The sequence below is a fragment of the Bombyx mori genome, chromosome 16, assembly GCF_030269925.1.
Source record: "Bombyx mori chromosome 16, ASM3026992v2".
Lineage (NCBI taxonomy): Eukaryota > Metazoa > Arthropoda > Insecta > Lepidoptera > Bombycidae > Bombyx > Bombyx mori.
In genome coordinates this window covers 5,278,044-5,296,858 of record NC_085122.1, presented here as the reverse complement: position 1 = coordinate 5,296,858, position 18,815 = coordinate 5,278,044, and the positions used below count along the sequence as shown (strand labels likewise).

Here is an 18,815-nt window from a genome sequence, read left to right as displayed (position 1 = left end):
GCAATGTATGTGTAACTTGGTTGTACTGGATGATTATTTCAAGTATATAATTGTTAAATAAGCTGTGAGTGAGACAGTAGTATTAATATTGTTTTATGTTGTCCGATGGCAAGTTTATACATTTATAATTTTAGTTAAATAAGATTTGAGTTTAAAGAAACTTGTCATCGAAGGGGGGTGTTGGAATATTTGTTAAAGAATAGTTTGTAACACTAGTCTGTGGAACATGAATCTGTATAATCTACACTGCTCTATGGTAACTAAATAAAAAGTACTCCGTGATGGCTGATTAAAACAATTCTTTTTATTTCTCTGATCGATCGCTATAACGCTGCATAAAACTCAACAGATGATACTATGTCTAAAACATAAAAGACGAATAAGCAAACAAATCTACAAATGTTCATTTTGTGTTTTAGTTCAAGGATTGGATTGTTCTGCACGGACCGGTGCCACAGTCCTGAATATTGCTGACGCCTCAGCGGTTGTTTCAGTTTGTGTGGCATTCAAATTGCTATGAGTATCAGCGAAGCACTGCTCTGGCTAGGGCTAGCGTTAGCAAAATCTTCAAGCTGAGCCCCGCGAGCTCGTCTGTACGTCCGGTGGGACTAGCATAACCCCTCAAGGTTACTACTAGCAATAGGTAGGCAAAACAAAACAGCGACATGTATGGGCGCCGGAAACCACTAGCACTACGTGTGACATCTCAAATCTCAAGACGAGCGGTCAAGAGACACATATAAAAGTTAAAGTTATCGAAATTTTTTGCATCCAACCTTCTATTTCTAAATACATAGAGTAGAAGCTATCAACTGTTTTCGCCTGCATTACCTTCATGGTCATCTCGATGTTTTTCTGTGTGTTGACATCCATTACGTCGAGAATACGGCGCGAACCGACGCACATGCGCACATCGTTCACAGTGAAATTACTCGTCGGTACTCTGAAACAAACAGAAATATGTAAATAAACAATGTTTACGTTCAGCATCTACTTGATATAACTCACTACTAACTTATACACAATATTGTTATGCGCTAGGGTTCAGGATAAATAAAATTCTACCGAATTACAAGTTAACACTGTATTCAACGCTTAGAACACTTAAAACACTTTAAAATTCTCAATTCGCTTCTTCCGCTTCGCTTCAGGTGATTCGTTCGCTATTTCGCTTCGAGTAGTTCCGATTGCTAATTAACTGTGTGCCATCTCTGCAACGCTTCTATAGCCGATACCACATCCCTAGAATTATCGAAAATATTCCACAGGTTTCGAGTTTGTGTTTCCGCTATCTGACAATCGATGGCGTTGTACTTCTCGAGCGTTCTAATTGCTACTAGATCCTTCGATGTTCGTTCGACTATTCGGCGATAGAAGGCGTTACTCTTACCGGCGTAACAATATATTTCCAGTAGATAAATATTGTACAACTTTGGCCGTATTCATTACGTCTTATTTATATTTTCATCATTAAACCATCATGCATCGTGCATCAATTTTCAAAAAGCTATAAAGCTATAAATTTTATACATAAATCAGTACGCGTACCTACCTACATAGTGCGTAGCCAAGTATAATTCATAATTGTGTTTTTTATATCAATCAAAAAAGGTCTAGAGCTAAGCTTACGAAATTCATTTTGTAAGGTTAAATGGATTTATTTATACATTATTATTAAAATCAAAGTTGCACGGCTTGTAATACAGCTACTATTTTACTACATTTTTTTGACCACCGGCGACGTATACAAGCGAATTTCGATCAATTAGTCAAACTGTTATCAAGAATATCCATCCACTGTACGCAAATATTGCTTCGTCAGTGCGAGTGCTTATGAACTTTAGGCGTTTCATTTCAATTTTCAATACTAGACAAGCCCGGCCCGCTTCGTTGTATGATCTTTGATTTCAGTTTAATCCAATCAATTACCAAACAGTATCTCTAAGATCTATAGGATCATCCGTTAGACCAATCTGAAGATTTCCTAAAAATTACAAAGATATCGGTCCAGCCGTTTTGGAGTCTATGAGGACACATATGCCCTATTATGTATATCTATTATTATGCTAGTAAGTTTATTCAAACACAGATTAGGTACAAATTTAGTAAAATGATTCGCGATGGTCCTGCTCCGATGGTTTTATAATAAACAGTTTCAACTAGATAAAAGAAAAGATTTAAGATCGCGTTGAACACATACAAAGAAAGCAACCAATTTTTTTTCTGTTTGATTTAGACCGAAGAGCAATCTAAATACAATGGCGGTAGTCTGGTCTCATGTGAGTCCGCAAGATTAGGTATTGACACCCTGCCCTAGTTCTGCCGCGAAGCGTAATGCGTTCTAGTTTTAAAGGTAGGACCGCCATTATACTTTAGAACCGTGAGCACCGGTAACCGCTTAACACCAGACGGGCCTTAAGCTATTTCACCCGTCTAAGCAATAAAAAAAACAAAGACCATTGACATTGTTAATTAGTTTTCAACATGTTTCCAACCGTGTTTAGTACAAACTTGTTAGCGCTCGATGACAACCGCAATATGATTGGGTTGCTCACTGATGTCGCGTTCATTAAAACGAAGTGTTAGTGAGATTTTACTGAAATAAATGTATAAAACTTCTATTGCAAAAATAATTTAAATATTCTGAACAAATTCTCCAATGTAAGTGTTTAGTTTCATAAACACCATCGGACAAAGCAAGTTTTGTATAAATTCATGAACAATGACGTCATTAGTCACTATGTATTCGATTTCCCCCCTCTAGCATGAAATTAAAAGCCTAAACTGCCATACATGAGTCGACTATTATTAAAGCCGGCAATCTGACTTTTGGACAATGATTGGTAAATCAGAAAAACGAATTATTGACTTTGTATTCCATTGGCAGTCACAAAACTCTTCGGAACGACATCTTAGATAAATAACAGGTTAACTATTAACCTTTATTTAATGCAGGTTTTGAACCGTATTCTTTGAAGGAGACGATTATATTCAAATCAATCTGTATTGACATATCAATAATTTTTTTTTTGTCCAAATGCACAGATTGCCACCTTTGATAATAGTCGACTCACATATTTCTTTTCTTTATTTTCCTTTTTTTCTATGTTCGCCTGTATTTTTGATTAGCTTTTTATAAAAATAAGAAAATACAGTACTTAAGCACTAAAATTGTAATTTGTTAATTTGCTTTATTCATTAGTTAACGTACTACGTAGGGTTTTCTTTAAACCATATTACTAACATATTCGTGTGCAATACGATTATGATTGATATTATGATTACGCACTTTTGATCAAAGATAATTTCAGAGAACCAGTGCGTTCTTTTGGATCCATTCCAACTTTTTTTTTGTTGATGCATGCAGCGATTTAAATTTCATCTCGCAATGAATGCAGTAGACGTTTTTTATTTAGTAGATTCACTTATTAAAAAAAATGATACCATCACCAGAATCGAAGTTTAAGCTTTGATTCTCATCTCTCACTCACATAACTAAACAAAAAGACTAAGCGAATAAATAAATAAATTTGCTCTGCTATTGAGATTGCACAGTACGTGAGATCCTTTTTTTTATTCCTATAGCCAAACATATTTTAAATTATATGTGTCAAAATAATAATAATAAGAATAAAATGCTGATTTTTTGTCTTTCAGACTTTAAAACTTTCAAATACATACAAAAAACACCGTACAAGACATTTAACAAAAGTAAATCTTCATCCGTAATCATAAAAACCTCTCACAAGCCTGTGTACAAACGCGTTGATTAAATTCGAAGCAAACTCGCCTATCGTGGGACTCTGTAATGTTTCCTTGATCGTTAAGACTTTTGAACTATTTCGTGAGCGGCTGTATTTTTCAACTAAATCTTTAGATATATGTATATTTATTGTGTGCGTATGTTTGTCACTAAACTCTTCCTAAGCGGCTAGACTGATTTGAATGATTTTTTTGTATGTGTTTGGGTAGCACCCTGGATCGTTTAGATTCAAAAATCAGCCCGGCAGATGGCGCTGCAGTCGGTATCTAGGTTGTTTATCTTTCTTAGAACTAATTTATATGGCAAAATAACGTTTGCCGGGCCAGCTAGTATTAACAGAATTTTATCAAGTCCCACAATTTTCTAAGTTTGATCGAATTACTTAGTTATTGTATATACAAAGCAATTAAAAATGAGGAGGTTCAAAATGTGTCATATTTTTTATATATCATTAAGTATGTATTGGTATTCAAGTTTTGTCTTGCAGTATTATATTTTGGTACGAAACTAAGGAATCCTTACATTCATACACAACTTCAAAATAAAGATAAATACATTTTTTTTCACTATTCGAACATTTCTCCATTAAGCTAACATACAATAGCATTTTCATATATTTTTTAAAAGACTTTAAAATTCTTTATTGTTGAGAATCTAACATGTCGAATTAAGAACCTTTTTGAATGGTTTGCAACTGCAAATCTTAGTTACTTTAAATATTTATTTTAGAAATATTTTTTAAACCTTATTATGTATTAGATGTTATTATTAAACATGTACTTCAATTTCAACAAGCTATTATTACTACTTACGTTATTATTGCGAACCTATTGACTCAGATCTAATAATATTGTTATTATAAGATTACGTCTTAACTTTAATAATTGTTGTTCGAATAATGTTTTACACATTGTCGTAATGAAATTGATATTACGATAAAGGAACAAATTGTTTAATGAAAACAGTTGTTAATGTAAACAAAGTTATCATGTTTTCTTTTTGACAGTGCAATTAATTGAGATGATCTAATCACTATTGGAAAAAAAAACAGCCTTCATTTTCCATAAACTTTATATAGAAGAACATTCAAAGTGGTTTGTACGTTTGAAAAAAGAAACGTCCCATAGTTTTTGGGTGATATTAAAGCAAACGTTTGAAAAGTATAAAAGGAAAGTGATTGAGTAGTATTATAATTATTTTTGTACAACTCCACTTTCACTACCGAATTTGTTCTTAAGATACCACTAAAGCTACCGACGTTTCACAGTGACTTTAGGTAAATGTATGAAATATACCTATTACGTATATTGTTATATTTACTAAAAACCGACACTTCAAAATTTTGATTTATTTTACGCAGTACATTTTTTCTTTTATCTCGTCGACATAATAATATTACTAAAAAATCCTGTTTCCAATAGCCGGGTTTTGATAGCACCGTTTTGCCTATCTATCTGCCAGCCTAAAGACGATATTACAAACTATTTATAATAAAACTCAAATCAGTTTTTGGATACATTTTTCCACGTGATAATACCATTGATAATTGAAGACATGAGTGGATGAAAGGGTTAAGTACATTTTTTTCAGATTTTTGAGTTTTTACATTGAATTAAAGTGTTATGTGCTTATAAACCATATAAGACCTTAAAACCTCGGGTTTAAGGGTTATTTTTAGAAATTTCATATGATAAATATGTTTGTTGTCCGTTTTCTCAAAATTAACAAATTGTATCATATCCCCTTCATCCACTCATGTCTTCAATTGTCAATTCTATATCGTCCATCGGGTATACATAATAACATGTATCATTTCAGTTCGTAACGAGAATAAAGTTATAATACCGCCAGAGCGGTCCCTCGGGAAACTTGGCGTTACGTATGAACTACACAAAGAGAAGGTACAAGAATCACTATAAAGACCATGTTACTGTTCTAATACTTGCTTTCTAAATACTTACTATATACGAGTATATATTTAAGACTAATAAATATATAAATCTACAGTGGTTTTTACGGATGTTCCGTTATAACTACTGAACCATGCATTCGATTGACTTGAAACTTGGTATCCATGTAGAAAATACATGTACTTAATGAATAGGCTAATATTTATACGAGTGTTGGACTCCCTAATAGTAATGACAATAAATAATAATGTTAATTTTAAATGCCCAGCGAAGCGGGCGAGTACGGCTAGTATACTAATAAAACGATATATAATATTAATAGGTTACTAAAGTAACTTATGATAATGTGTTTACTTATAATGTGGTTACTTATTATGATAATGTGTAAACTCATCAGCAAGTCCCTTATAATTGCGTAATTAAAACTTACGTATTATTCGGTATTTCGATATACGTTTAAGTACATTAATAATAAGAAAATTTAAAGTATGAAACAATTTAACCGACACACTAAACTTTATCAGTCACGTTCAAATCGTTGCAAGCAAGCCAGAGACGGACAAAATTGTTTTTTTTTTTTCAACAAAATAACTTCATTACTTTCATTTATGTTTTAACGAAGTCAGAAAGTACTACGGGTACTTGCTTGTATTATTAATAGTTCCTATTAGAAATGACAATAATCTTTTTTAAATTAATTCATTTACCTCTTGTACTCATTTACCAATTGTTTATTCTTATGTGTAAAAAAGCAAAATTATTATTACGTTACATTGTGTATTTATATGTATATTTATTTATAAATGTATATATGAAAGGAATTTCTATATGTATGTATGTATGTGTATATATATTTCAATTGATTGGTACACCGCGTGTAATTAGTTTCCAAACGATTCTTTTCCACCTGATGGTTGCCTGGAAGAGATCGCTGTTACCGATAAGACCGCTAATTGTACTTTTTTGTATTTAATGTTTCGCTTTATTTTGTTGATGTACGATAAAGAATACTCTCTCTCTCTCTTTCTCTCTTACCTCAATCCTAGACCAGTTTTCTCTTTGAACAGCAAGGGAGTTGTAAAACCATTCTTCTGCAAGTATGTGACAGTGAGATCGGTGCCCTGCATCTCCAGGACTGCGTCCGTGTGCTCGAATCTTTGACTCTCCAACTTATCGGCGAGTGAAAACCCCCGGCCGCCCTCCGCCTCATCATCGCCGAGCGCCCACTCGTCGGAGTAAAGCTTCCTGTGCTTGCGTTCACGCTGTTAATTAAAGAATTTAGTAAAATTAGTAATGAAATAGAAAAATACAAAAAACATTATTAAATGACTCTACGAAGATTTATTAAAAAAAAAACTTAAATGCCGTTTCACTAGTGTTATTTTGAGCATTATTTTTCTTGTATTCGGAGTAATCTTGTACTAGAAATCGGAGTTGTTCTTATCACGGCAATTTAAAAATACTAAAGTTATTCTAAATCAAGAGTTTACAATTATTATTGGTTCCAATGAATTAAAGATACCTACCTATGCGACCATGTTTAAAAATAAGATTTATTTAATTGATTGATATAATATTTAACTCAAGAACAAGAATAAAACTTAAACAAGAATTAAAGTAAGGTAAAGGACGATTTTGAAAAAAAAAACTATTTATTGAAACTACTTATATCATTAATACACATCGGATCTGAGTCGTCTATTATCAAAGGTGGCAATCTGTGCATTTGGACAAAAAATTTTTATTGATATGTCAATACAGATTGATTTGAATATACTTAATCGTCTCCTTCAAAGAATACGGTTCAAAACCTGCATTAAATAAAGGTTAATGGTTAACCTGTTATTTATCTAAGATGTCGTTCCGAAGAGTTTTGTGACTGCCAATGGAATACAAAGTCAATAATTCATTTTTCTGATTTACCAATCATTGTCCAAAAGTCAGATTGCCGGCTTTGATAATAGTCGACTCATCTGTCGTTTTAAGTTTTACACCATATTTTTAATAAAATCGATCTAGAAGTATTCGAGTGCTTCTCAAACAAACTAAATAAAGCAACCGGAAAAAACTGTTATTAATTTGTGTTCTCTTAATTTATTTTTTGGAAAATATCTTCAATAGCTGCTATACTAGACTGAAAAGTTCAAGACGAATCTTAAGAACATTGCATTTTTTTAATTACTTTAAGTGTATTTACCTACTGTGATATCATCTTAGAAACAAAATGTTGCTATATACAAGTTTACTTAACTTATACTACTAAAAACGAATCTTAGTCACGAAACTCTGTCACTAAAATCTGTACAAATTGTAATTGGGCAAATCAGAGAAATATTTCGAAATTACTAAGAAATCGTTCATTATTGTAACTAAATGTATCTTTAACATTTAAATTCATAGTTCTTAATCAAAGATAGGCAGTCAAATTGACAAAAAGATCGGCCAAAACTCTTATAGTTGAATAGACAAAAGCATTGCTTGCTAGTAAAGTTATTCTGTTGTAATTCAGTACTTGTGACGTCACTAGTGTCACGTGATAAACTCCAGTTTTTCAAAATCGATTCATTTTTTTTAACCCTCAAATATGTATGAAATTGATCCTACTATAAAAGTAGCACGCATAGTTAAAAAAATATTGTTTCATTTATTTTATACCTAAAAAATGCTGTTGAGAATACGGCAAGAATGTATGAACGAAGATTGTAATTAGACATTTTAGAAATTTTGCAAAATAAACAAGCTTTCGAATAAGCCATTTTCCCATTTTGGTCGATTTCAGCCATGTCAATAGAATTTCCTGTTTATATAATATGTGAGAGTGGCTATTTAACATTTATCCCAGAGTTATTTTTATTTATAGGTGCGTACGACAATTAACGCATAACACTAATTACTAGAAAGCTCCTGGTGTTCCGTGACTTCATCCGTGTTAAGCTTAGAATACAATAATATGAATGTATGGAATTGAAAAGGAAGCTTGCCATATATTGAAACCTAACTGTGAAAAATGTGCATTTACATTTCAGACTCCTGTCACCGTAGATAAAATGTAACGTAAGTGTACAAGTGAGTCGACTATTATCAAAGCCGGCAATGTGACTTTTGGACAATTATTGGTAAATCAGAAAAACGAATTATTGACTTTGTATTCCATTGGCAGTCACAAAACTCTTCTGAACGACATCTTAGATAAATAACAGGTTAACTATTAACCTTTATTTAATGCAGGTTTTGAACCGTATTCTTTGAAGGAGACGATTATATTCAAATCAATCTGTATTGACATATCAATTTTTTTGTTGTCCAAATGCACATATTGCCACCTTTGATAATAGACGACTCAAGTATACTTTGTCTCATTAAAATCGGCTCACCTGTTTTTGCGTGATGTTTGAAATATCAAACATACAAAAACATGTGATTTTTTTTTATAGTCAATGTCACATAAATAGGCCGTAAAGTGTTTTGTAAAATAAACTCAACGTACAGACAGTCTTAATTGAAGATAACCGATGTTATAATACAAAGATAATAATTTCATAACATACTCTAGTCACTGATACGCAAGTAAGTATCGAGTATTTAATTCGACACAAATTTACTACATTTGTTTTTGATTTAATTCAATATGTTTACGAATACAAAAAAGCTACCAATTATTGTGAAACAAAACATTTCCCGCGTAAAAATACTTAACTCAAAACTAAAACGATTAACTTTAAATCGCGCTGAACTTACACGTGTACCATTTAGAAGATCCATATCAGGTTACCGAAAAAAAAACACACACATACACACACACACAATTAACAACCAAGTATATTTCCTCAAAAATAATCAAAAATCGACGCGTAAAAACACAGTGTTGGCCAAATTGTTAGAAATTTGTAAGAAAGGAAATGAATTAAGCGCAATTTCCAGCAGCGCCAATTCTAATCTCCGTTATGCGGATACAGAACGAGCGTGTCCAACATCGCTGGCTTACGGTTCCAAACTGTCTGGAGTGTCGACCTGCCTTCTCTCTAGTGCCTACCGAATTGCGAATCGCTTGGTTTATATTTCAAATGTACAACAAAATGAGCCGACTCAGTTCCAAGAAAATCTCGACTTTGAACATGTACTTTTTTTCGTATTTAACTATTTAAGCTTCGATTGAAAATTTTTAATGTGTTTAAAACGTGTTAGCGATTAAAAAAGAATTGAGTCAACTGTTTTGTATTTAATTAAGGAAAATGATTTATTTTATAATATGCCTGCTGCCTACTATTAATTTTTTTCTTTATATCGATCATTAAGCAAAACGGCCAAGATAGGATCACCTTAGGAATTGGTGCCAACAACACATACGAAACAAGCCTCAAAGCTAAGTATAATTCATCTACTGTCTGAATGAAAACCTTTTATTTAAGGATTATTTTACTGATTAATCTGTAACAGAAACACGACATGTTGTAGGAATATTTGTAAGTTTGTTTGTTTGTTCGTGTTCTTTTCATTATATCCAATTGATCTGAAACAGCTGAACAGTTGTTGACACTTCAGAAAAGGGTTTTTGGCATAGTACCAACAACACACGATAGATGGCATGAAAATCATTCCGTTACCATAAATTTTGAAGAAAACCATAAAGTTTATTTTACGCAATGAACTACTTACTCGTGTCCTCACTGTCAACATGACATTAATTTTTTTCATCGTTAACTTAATTGATAGCTTCCTTCCTATTTTTAAATGTACAACATTAAAAAAATATTTATAGCACAGATTACAGATATTTATCACAAAATGGCGGCAAACTGAGAACCCTAAACCGTATTCCGTACCTCAAACAAATTAATTAATGTTTTTACTTATAGAATGAATCTTCATTACCACCAAGTGAGTTTGGTATTTGTATTGAAAATTCTAATAAGAAAACCTAAAATTTCCATTTCTTTATTGTACGAAACTTTATTAAAACAGAGATGTGTTTATCAATTATATTTATTTCATGTCCCACAGGGTCATTCCAAGTGTGTAAATAATAAGAATTTACGGAGCTCAGCTTGTATTGGTTATTCTTCGTTTTGTAAAAAAATTGTTGTTAATTGTCATATCTCTATTTCCCACCATTCTAAACGCACGACCTGTTTCCATGTTTTATCTAGATTTTAAGTTTAAGCATACTCCTTAAACATATTAAATTAATTTTAGATTATGCTTGAATGACCAAATAAGATGGAAGAAAATAAAAACACTGATTTATTTCACAACACAGATCATAAGGCAGGGTCGCCCTTATTTTATAACCTAAGACTTCTATTTCATTTTTATTATATATCTAGGTAGATAAGATATATTGATAAACAAGTGTAGAGGGCCAGCGTCGAGCCATGTATTAAGAATTACAATTACGAAAAAATAAAAATGTCTTAATACCTCAATAGATATCTAACTATGCAGCCCACTTCAAAATGCTCTCTCTCGGTATTTTTCCTTTGACATATCGTAGCACTCCAAGAACACAGTAGGAGTTAATTCGTGTTTCAACGTAAGTGGGAGGAATGATGAAAACACTGAATGTACCGGGTATAAATGATTACACGAAAACGAATGAACCCTACTTCAGTAGTGAAAAGTACCTAGTAATGTAATTTGTTAGGTATTTTAGAAGATAAATAAAAATAGACGCCAAATTTTTTTTACTAAGACGTCATATCGATACTTTCAAAAATCTTTTTTTATGTTGACTTCACAGGTCTTTTGGTAACCATTTTATTTGGCTTAGTGAAGCATGACTAAACCTTACTTCTAAATCGTATACATAGAGGAATAGAGACACGAAATTCCAAGCAAAAGAAATATCCAATATTTTTATTAGTTATTATTAATTAGTTTGTCTAACTAAATTCTATGCAGGTATCACTGTGAGTCAGCACTGCTTGTCATAGTGACTTTTATAGTTTTGAACTCCGAGAGTTAAGGTGAAGTCGCTATATACCACATTTATAGAGACTCGCCGAACTTATGAAGTTCTTTTCCATTATTTATTTGTTTATCGGTTTCTTACTATAGTTTAAAAAAATTGATTGACAAGCCATATTCGTTTACTTAGTACCTAATAAGTAATAAGTATACTAAGCGTTTTTAATGTACCTCTATTTTCTCTACCACCTTTCCTATATGTTAAAGTTAAAATAAATTACATTAGTGGTTTCTGCCATTTTCAGATTTATATGAAACACTTCTGCGCAATAAAATAACTCAACTTTCATTTGATATTTTTGTACTGATTTTCACGGTTTTTGTTGTAGTTAAGTATTAAGTATTGAACAACACATTGCACCTGCATAGTAAAGTAAGCGAGCTGGCGTTGCAAAGTGGGTTATTTTTTACCGACCAAGGTCAATGAAATACGAGCAGTGAATAAGACCTAAGTCGCTCCTTACAACTTGTAACAATAAAACTTCGGATGCGAGGGCTCTTGTTCGACCTTCGTGATATAACAAAGAGCTAGACCACAAGTGTGCCTTGATTAAAAGTATTATAGTTGTGTTTTGGTTGATCGACATTACACCTACAGGCCAATATCATTCTTTGTTGAATATTAGTCAACTAATATCTAATAAAGTAGATTGCGACCGAGTGCCGAGCAAACTCGAACGCGACGTGTGGTCGCACTTCGCAGTCACAGTCCGCAGCGCGCACGCCCCGGGCCGCTTGATCGCACTCCACGAGCCCGCGGGAGGGAAACGCCTTCACTGCGAACTGCGATCGGCCCTATCAGATGCCCACAATGCTTCGCACATGGAGGACGTTGCCGTCGTGCGCATCATATTCATTATCATCATCACTTTTAAATGCTACGATCTCCGGAACTATTATAGATTTTGACATATTCTCGCATGCGCGAATGCATACGGCCGCCGCGTTTTAAAACTCGGTCGCAACATGATACAAAAAACTAAGTCGATGACCCTTTGGGACAACTCATTTTAAGTAAAAGGACATAAATAGCAATTTAGTTTCCAAACCATTAAATTTATGAGATCGATACACGATGCAGCGATGCACCATTTCATGTTTACGTGATCCCAGATAAAGCCACCATGGCGTCACCCGGGACTAAATACGTAAAAATATAACAATAAACACTCACCAGCTGTCTTGGTACTTGTTTTTTATTATTCGGCAGTGTTTCCGACATGTTTATATAAGTCAGAAACACTGCACAACCAAATTTACACTATTTTACGTAAATATTTTACTCGGAGCACGAGAAAAAGTAACGCAATCCACCATTTGCAATACACGACACTGCTGCCAACATTGCGAGGGGCAATCATTCGGACAAAATGTTGAATGTTGGCTAAACGTTACGTGCGCTATTGGTTTATTTGTCAAAAGCTATGGCGGCAGTTTTTGAAACATCGATAAAATTTTAGAATCGTGTTGATATTTTTACCAAAATTTGCATACAGGAAATTTCATCAAAAAGTTTTATACCTTATAAAGCATCGTTTAATACTTATTCGTGATAAATGTGTATTTTTAAAGTACGGACATAAGAATCGAAGCCATCAACAGCTCTATTGAGAGTAGGTATATGTTTTTACAATTTATGAGTGATTTAAATTATGTAATATTATTTTAGTTTGATTTTTTCCCTAAGTTACAAATTATTAATATCACATAAACTTACAGCGTTCAACGTGCGAAAAAATGTTGCCAGAGGTTTAAGAAGACACTGTTCGAAAATTCTACTGTGAGGCACAGTATTGTAATATGACTAATAGTTTTCTACTTTATTTAATGTAGTTATTGTTATGAATAATGTTTTTCTGCTTTTCTATATGCTTACCCTGCCTACTTAAGTAAGTGTGCTAAATAAACGTACATTCCATCCATGACTTTTGACATGACAGTGTCAATAACTATTGTAAAATGCAAAAGCTATTTCATACGTTTTATTACAAATAATTAAAATGTATCTGTATTTTGTATCTACTAAGTTGAATATATTATTATATACCTATTTAACTGAAAAAACTGCAAAAAAGGGCACAACTTTCGTAAATTATGTCTGCATAGAAATAAAAATAAAAAGCTTTTTATGGCACAATCAAATATAGGTACACTAATAGTGAACTTAATACTTAATATTTATCAGCTAACACTGGTACTTAGCAAGTGAATTTTGTGATAGTGCCTACAATTTAATAAAATACTGCTAATAATAAAGTGTCCATTGATATTTATGTAATCAACATACACATCAGTAAACATACACAACATAGATCTGCGCACAAAATAATTAGCATAAATATTGTTAAAGTTTATTAATAACAATCTAAAATGTTTGATTATAAAATTTATTGAAAATTTATACCTTTAATATCAAGGAATAGGGATCCGAGTTTTTAGAATTAAAACTTGACAAGTCATGTACAGACTCAGTCGACTTTGTGTGATGAGCGATTTCACTATGAACACAAAAGATAGGTAGCACTAACCTTGAATGAGTAGGTAGATACACTACTCATCAGTTTTAGCTGATTAGGTCTGCTTATAGATAATATCTTAACATGATCTATTTCAATGTATTTGTAACATCAATAGAGCATTTAATTAAAGATTTTTTTATTTTTGTTTTGTTTTTTTATTTTATTTTTTCCATATCTTTATCAATATTTCAGCCGTATTTACAGTTTTCACTTAATCACCGACGAAATACATTGAAATTTTAACAATAATGGATACCTGGTTTATGCAAAATTGAAGTTAAAAATTTTCACTAATGGCGGCGATTCACTATCAAATAAGTTCGGACAACTACTTATGGTTTAGAATTAAATATAAATAAATAAACGTGATGTGTAATTTTGTTGTATTTTTTAAATTATTTACACGATAATATGAGTCGTTTGTGTGTCGTATGATATTTCAGTTTTGTTCGTCTGATTAATTTTGCTAAAAAATACTTATGTAATTTTTGTAACAGTGACGCAATACTCTAGTAATACTATTACAAAAAATGATTTTCATGACCTACATACCTACATTAATTATTATTGTTAACATTATTTAAATTTGGAATGAGTTATTTTTATCAATGGAAGACATATCTAAGCTATTTAGATAAAGTATAGAATATATTCGCAATTTAGAAACATTAAACGTTAAATATTTTATACAACAATTTTGTAACCTAATTCGAAAGAGCATTTATTAACACAAAAAAACGAATTTACATTTATTCCTACTATATTGCATTCTACTCATCTCTGTGAACGATATCTAATGAGTGAGAATGAATGACATTGTTTCCTCTTTTAAAAAAATTATTAAAATAGTCCAATATAGTCTAAATCTGATGAATGTTTAAACGTTATAAAATTATAACCGACTAGGTATACGGGTTCTCAAATCGGACAATAGGTGTTTTCTTTTAAACTATTAATTGAGAAAGTTTCACAATTAATATTATGGTGTGTGAAATAACTAGGTAGAGGTCTCGCAGAATTTATACAGAATTTTCAGATGGCCACGTTTTTAAAGGAACTTCAGCCAGTACACACCAATGCGTTTTTAACTAAATTAAACGAACAGGAATATGCAGAAGAGCATCAGTTTTTCAGAAACTTTCATAGAGACGAAAATTGGTCTAGTGGTGAAATGTGGATCACGTGGTATGTATGTACAGTTTTTGTGTTATGCATTAGTACTCATAGATTCCGATGAATTCGATAAATTAATTATTGAACATATGTTTGAACAAAAATTGTATGGGCTGATTTTCGAAGTCTTTTTTAAATTATTTTATAAATATTAGTATTAGGTTCCGAAATTATTAATTTAACATGAATAATAAATGTTAATAGTGAATAAATTTGATATTTCAATATATATAGTCGGATTAGTAATTTTTAAACTAGGTACCTAGTGATTGTGAAATAGAGAGATAGTGAAATTACAACAATAAGGTTACTTTTTCACTTCTTTTTATTATAGTAATTAGTCTGAATAAAATTTTTGCTATGTATTAGCGGAAGGGTTTAGGAATAAAACGAGAAACAGATGAGTATTCATGATTTATTGGTTAAAATAATCGCATCGAATAATTAATATATTACACATAATTTTTCATTTTTTCAATAATTTGGATTTTTTATTATTTTAAACGCTTTTCTAAGCTTTTATTTTTTTTCCATTATGAACATCTCTGAGCTGTACCTAGATAGAAAACCGGGAGAATATCAAGAATGTTTTTCTTGCGTATTAAACAAGTTTTCGGATTCGATACATCAGTGTCGCCTGTCGTCCTCTCGTCCTCTCAATTGCCGCTTGACAATGCGAATTTTTAAGATTGTTGAAGGCTGAAGTTGAGAATCGCACGAACTGCTTCCCTATACAGCAGCGGTCGGGGAACTTTTTTAATTATTACCCCAAAATATTTTTGTGTAAGTTGATGACTGAAATGGCTTGAAATGGCTTCTTTTTAGCATCTTTCATATTATAGCCTCCATGATAATTTTGAAAAGAAAACAATAACTAAAAATTTAATTTAAACATCATTTATTCAATTTATTAATGTAATACCTAGTAATACATAATGCTAATAAAAGTAATATATGTAATATACAGTTGAGGAAAAAGATCTCCCCTACAGAAAATATAAGTGAATGATAATTTCTTGTTATTTATAATTCATATGATATTTTTCTTGTATTATTAGACGAAACAACTAGTTTTATATATAGCCCCCATAAAAAGCTTTTTTTAAATTTATATGATTTTTTTCAAGAGTGAGATTCGCATTCTAAAGAAGTTTTACTGCAATATATATATACTTTTTACACACAAATTTTTAAAAAATTTCATTTTACCCCATTTTGGGGTAATTTACCCCGGTTCCCCGACCGCTGTTTTACAGCAACGAAATACAATAATTTCGTCAAGTTGGCACAAACAGCGAGTTTAAACCATAAATCTGATATTTTTCACTAGGTACATGAAAAAGAATTTATGTCAAGGTCTTCACAAAGATTTAACTACTCACAAGAGAATTAATCGCTGTTTCTTTAGTGGTAAATAACTTTAACTGCAGTAGCACTTGTTCCACTTCGAAACCTTGTTCAAAACATTTTGATTTCTACGTATATAGGAGAAAACCATTACTTCCAAACGTTGCATAGAACATTTACGCCTTGCGAAATACTTACTTATCGATAATTTCTCAGTGTGATACCATAATATTTCGTAACAGGATCCTCGATAACAGATTCACAGTCTACAACGCCGTTTTGCTCCAAAAATTCCGTTTGACCCCTCAACCAATTCAAATAAAGTCTTAAGTATCTATCGTCAGGGTCTAAATCTGTGTGGCCCAGGCAGAAAATTCTGTAGGCATCCTCACCGTATTTCCCGATGCCGTATAGATCGCTGGCACGACACCACTTTGACGAAACAAACTGATAGCTAAGCTTCCAAATCATGTGGCCCCTTTTCCTCAATCCCAAAGTATCAAAAAACCTTTCTATTGACGATGGATTATCGCTCAAAACGTGATAAGGTGTCGGATATTCATCGAAAAAAACACTCATGTGAGGTCGGGCCGTTTTCCCTGATGTTTTGTTCAAGAATATAGTTGCTATTAACATCGCCCAGGGGTTTACAGAGAATTCTTCTTCTACGATGTAATGAGGAGACGAAGGCATGAGTCTGGGTGTGATGTTATAAAAAGCTTGGATTTTCAATGGCACTCGTTCCTCTATGGTCAGTTGTGATAGACTAAGCATATCTGCATCTTCAATGGAACTTTGACTTAGATCCTGTGAGGAATCTAAATTTTGCGCATCAGAAACAGGAATAAATGTTGTATTTTTTTCGGTGGCTTCATCGCTTTCTTTGTTAAAAAACCTGCTTGTGTATTCCGCCATTAGTTAATCTGAAAATAAAAGACAAAAATTAACGAGAGTGATAATTTTCATTGTTCTCTAGTGTCTGAATTGTCGCTACATATTCGTCTTTACACTGACTCATAGTATATTTGTTTAAAATACATATACTTATTGTAATATAACGCAATTGCAAAATGTTGTTCTATGTTCTTGAATTTTTTTTTTATTGCTCTTGTAGGCAGACGAGCATACGACCCACTTGATGGTGAGTGGTTACTGTCGCCCATGGACGTCAGCAAAGCCAGAGGCAGAGCTAATCCGCTGCCTACCGTACCTGTCTATAGACATCCCATCTTGAGACTGAGATCAATATCTCAGTTGTATAGAGTAATGCGATATCATTGTCTTTAAGGAAAGTTATACACTATCCATCGCTGGACGATAAAATTATTTAAATTAAAAGGGTAATTTTACAACGTCTCAGATTACAAATTCTGTGATTGGTATTCATGATTTAATTTTATATTATGTAGAATAGGCTTATATTTTTCAACCGATTTTATGTTTGTTTTTTTCTGTTATGTAGCGATTGACCAGCTTCAATGTTATCAACAAGCAAAAAATGTGGTCTTTTTTTCTCTAAATGCCCATAAAACGACAAAAGCGAAAATTTAATATGTACATAAAATGAATCTACATATTAATGTGTCAGTCATTATATGTAGTAAAAAGTTCGATCATTGGACAAACACTAATTCCATAGGGTCCATCGTGCCAAATTTTATCCCAGACAGGTCCAGCACTCCGGTTTGAAAGTATTATGATGCTATTGATACTAATTTAATTTGATTTATTTATTTTATTAGTCACTATGTTTGATCAGAAAAATGTATGTTCTAAATTGATTGCTAAAAAATCAATTTCACAGCATACAAAAACATGTTTTACAAATATGTTTCATTGGCAATACGCATTGTTGTTACAACTTCACACTTATAATATTACAAGTGAATAGGATTATATAATTATTCTCAACACCAAGTAAATTACTATAATAGTACATAATTATTTCCTGGAAAGAAAATGATCTATAGGTGAAATTCAAAGTGAGAATTTGTATTTATTATATTTCCTAAATCTGTTCAATACTTACATTTATTTATGTATTTATTTACTTAACCAAAGATCTAGGTATTAGGATCTACTAGGCATTTGATAAATTATTTTTTAAAATTATTATTGCATATTTTAATTTTGAAACAT

General features: G+C 32.0%; 2 protein-coding genes and 1 long non-coding RNA gene across 7 annotated transcripts in view; 1 reads left to right on the top strand and 2 right to left on the bottom strand.

The window, feature by feature from the left end:
• LOC101739693 (jmjC domain-containing histone demethylation protein 1) overlaps positions 1-12,990 on the bottom strand; it is a 38,756-nt gene extending 25,766 nt beyond the window's left edge. For both annotated transcript variants that reach the window (XM_004928849.5, XM_021349714.2), the window contains exons 1-3: positions 12,812-12,990; positions 6,709-6,935; positions 832-943 (exon numbers count right to left, since the gene is read on the bottom strand). In XM_004928849.5, coding sequence (XP_004928906.1) covers positions 832-943; positions 6,709-6,935; positions 12,812-12,859 — 387 coding nt within the window. In that variant the 5' untranslated portion in view covers positions 12,860-12,990. The remainder of the gene's footprint in view (positions 1-831; positions 944-6,708; positions 6,936-12,811) is intronic.
• Positions 12,991-13,047: 57 nt separating this feature from the next.
• Positions 13,048-14,532, top strand: LOC110385667 (uncharacterized). 2 transcript variants are annotated; one of them, XR_009975177.1, is made up of 3 exons: positions 13,061-13,250; positions 13,357-13,526; positions 14,349-14,532. It is a non-coding gene; the product is annotated as an uncharacterized LOC110385667 (long non-coding RNA). The 2 variants fall into 2 exon arrangements; XR_002430924.3 differs by having other exon boundaries at positions 13,048-13,250; positions 13,357-14,532.
• Positions 14,533-15,727: 1,195 nt separating this feature from the next.
• Positions 15,728-18,815, bottom strand: part of LOC101740063 (methyl-CpG-binding domain protein 4) — a 59,087-nt gene continuing 55,999 nt past the window's right edge. For all 3 annotated transcript variants that reach the window (XM_062672978.1, XM_004928851.4, XM_021349844.3), the window contains one exon: positions 15,728-17,599. In XM_062672978.1, the coding sequence (XP_062528962.1) occupies positions 16,875-17,591 (717 nt within the window). In that variant the 5' untranslated portion in view covers positions 17,592-17,599 and the 3' untranslated portion in view covers positions 15,728-16,874. The remainder of the gene's footprint in view (positions 17,600-18,815) is intronic.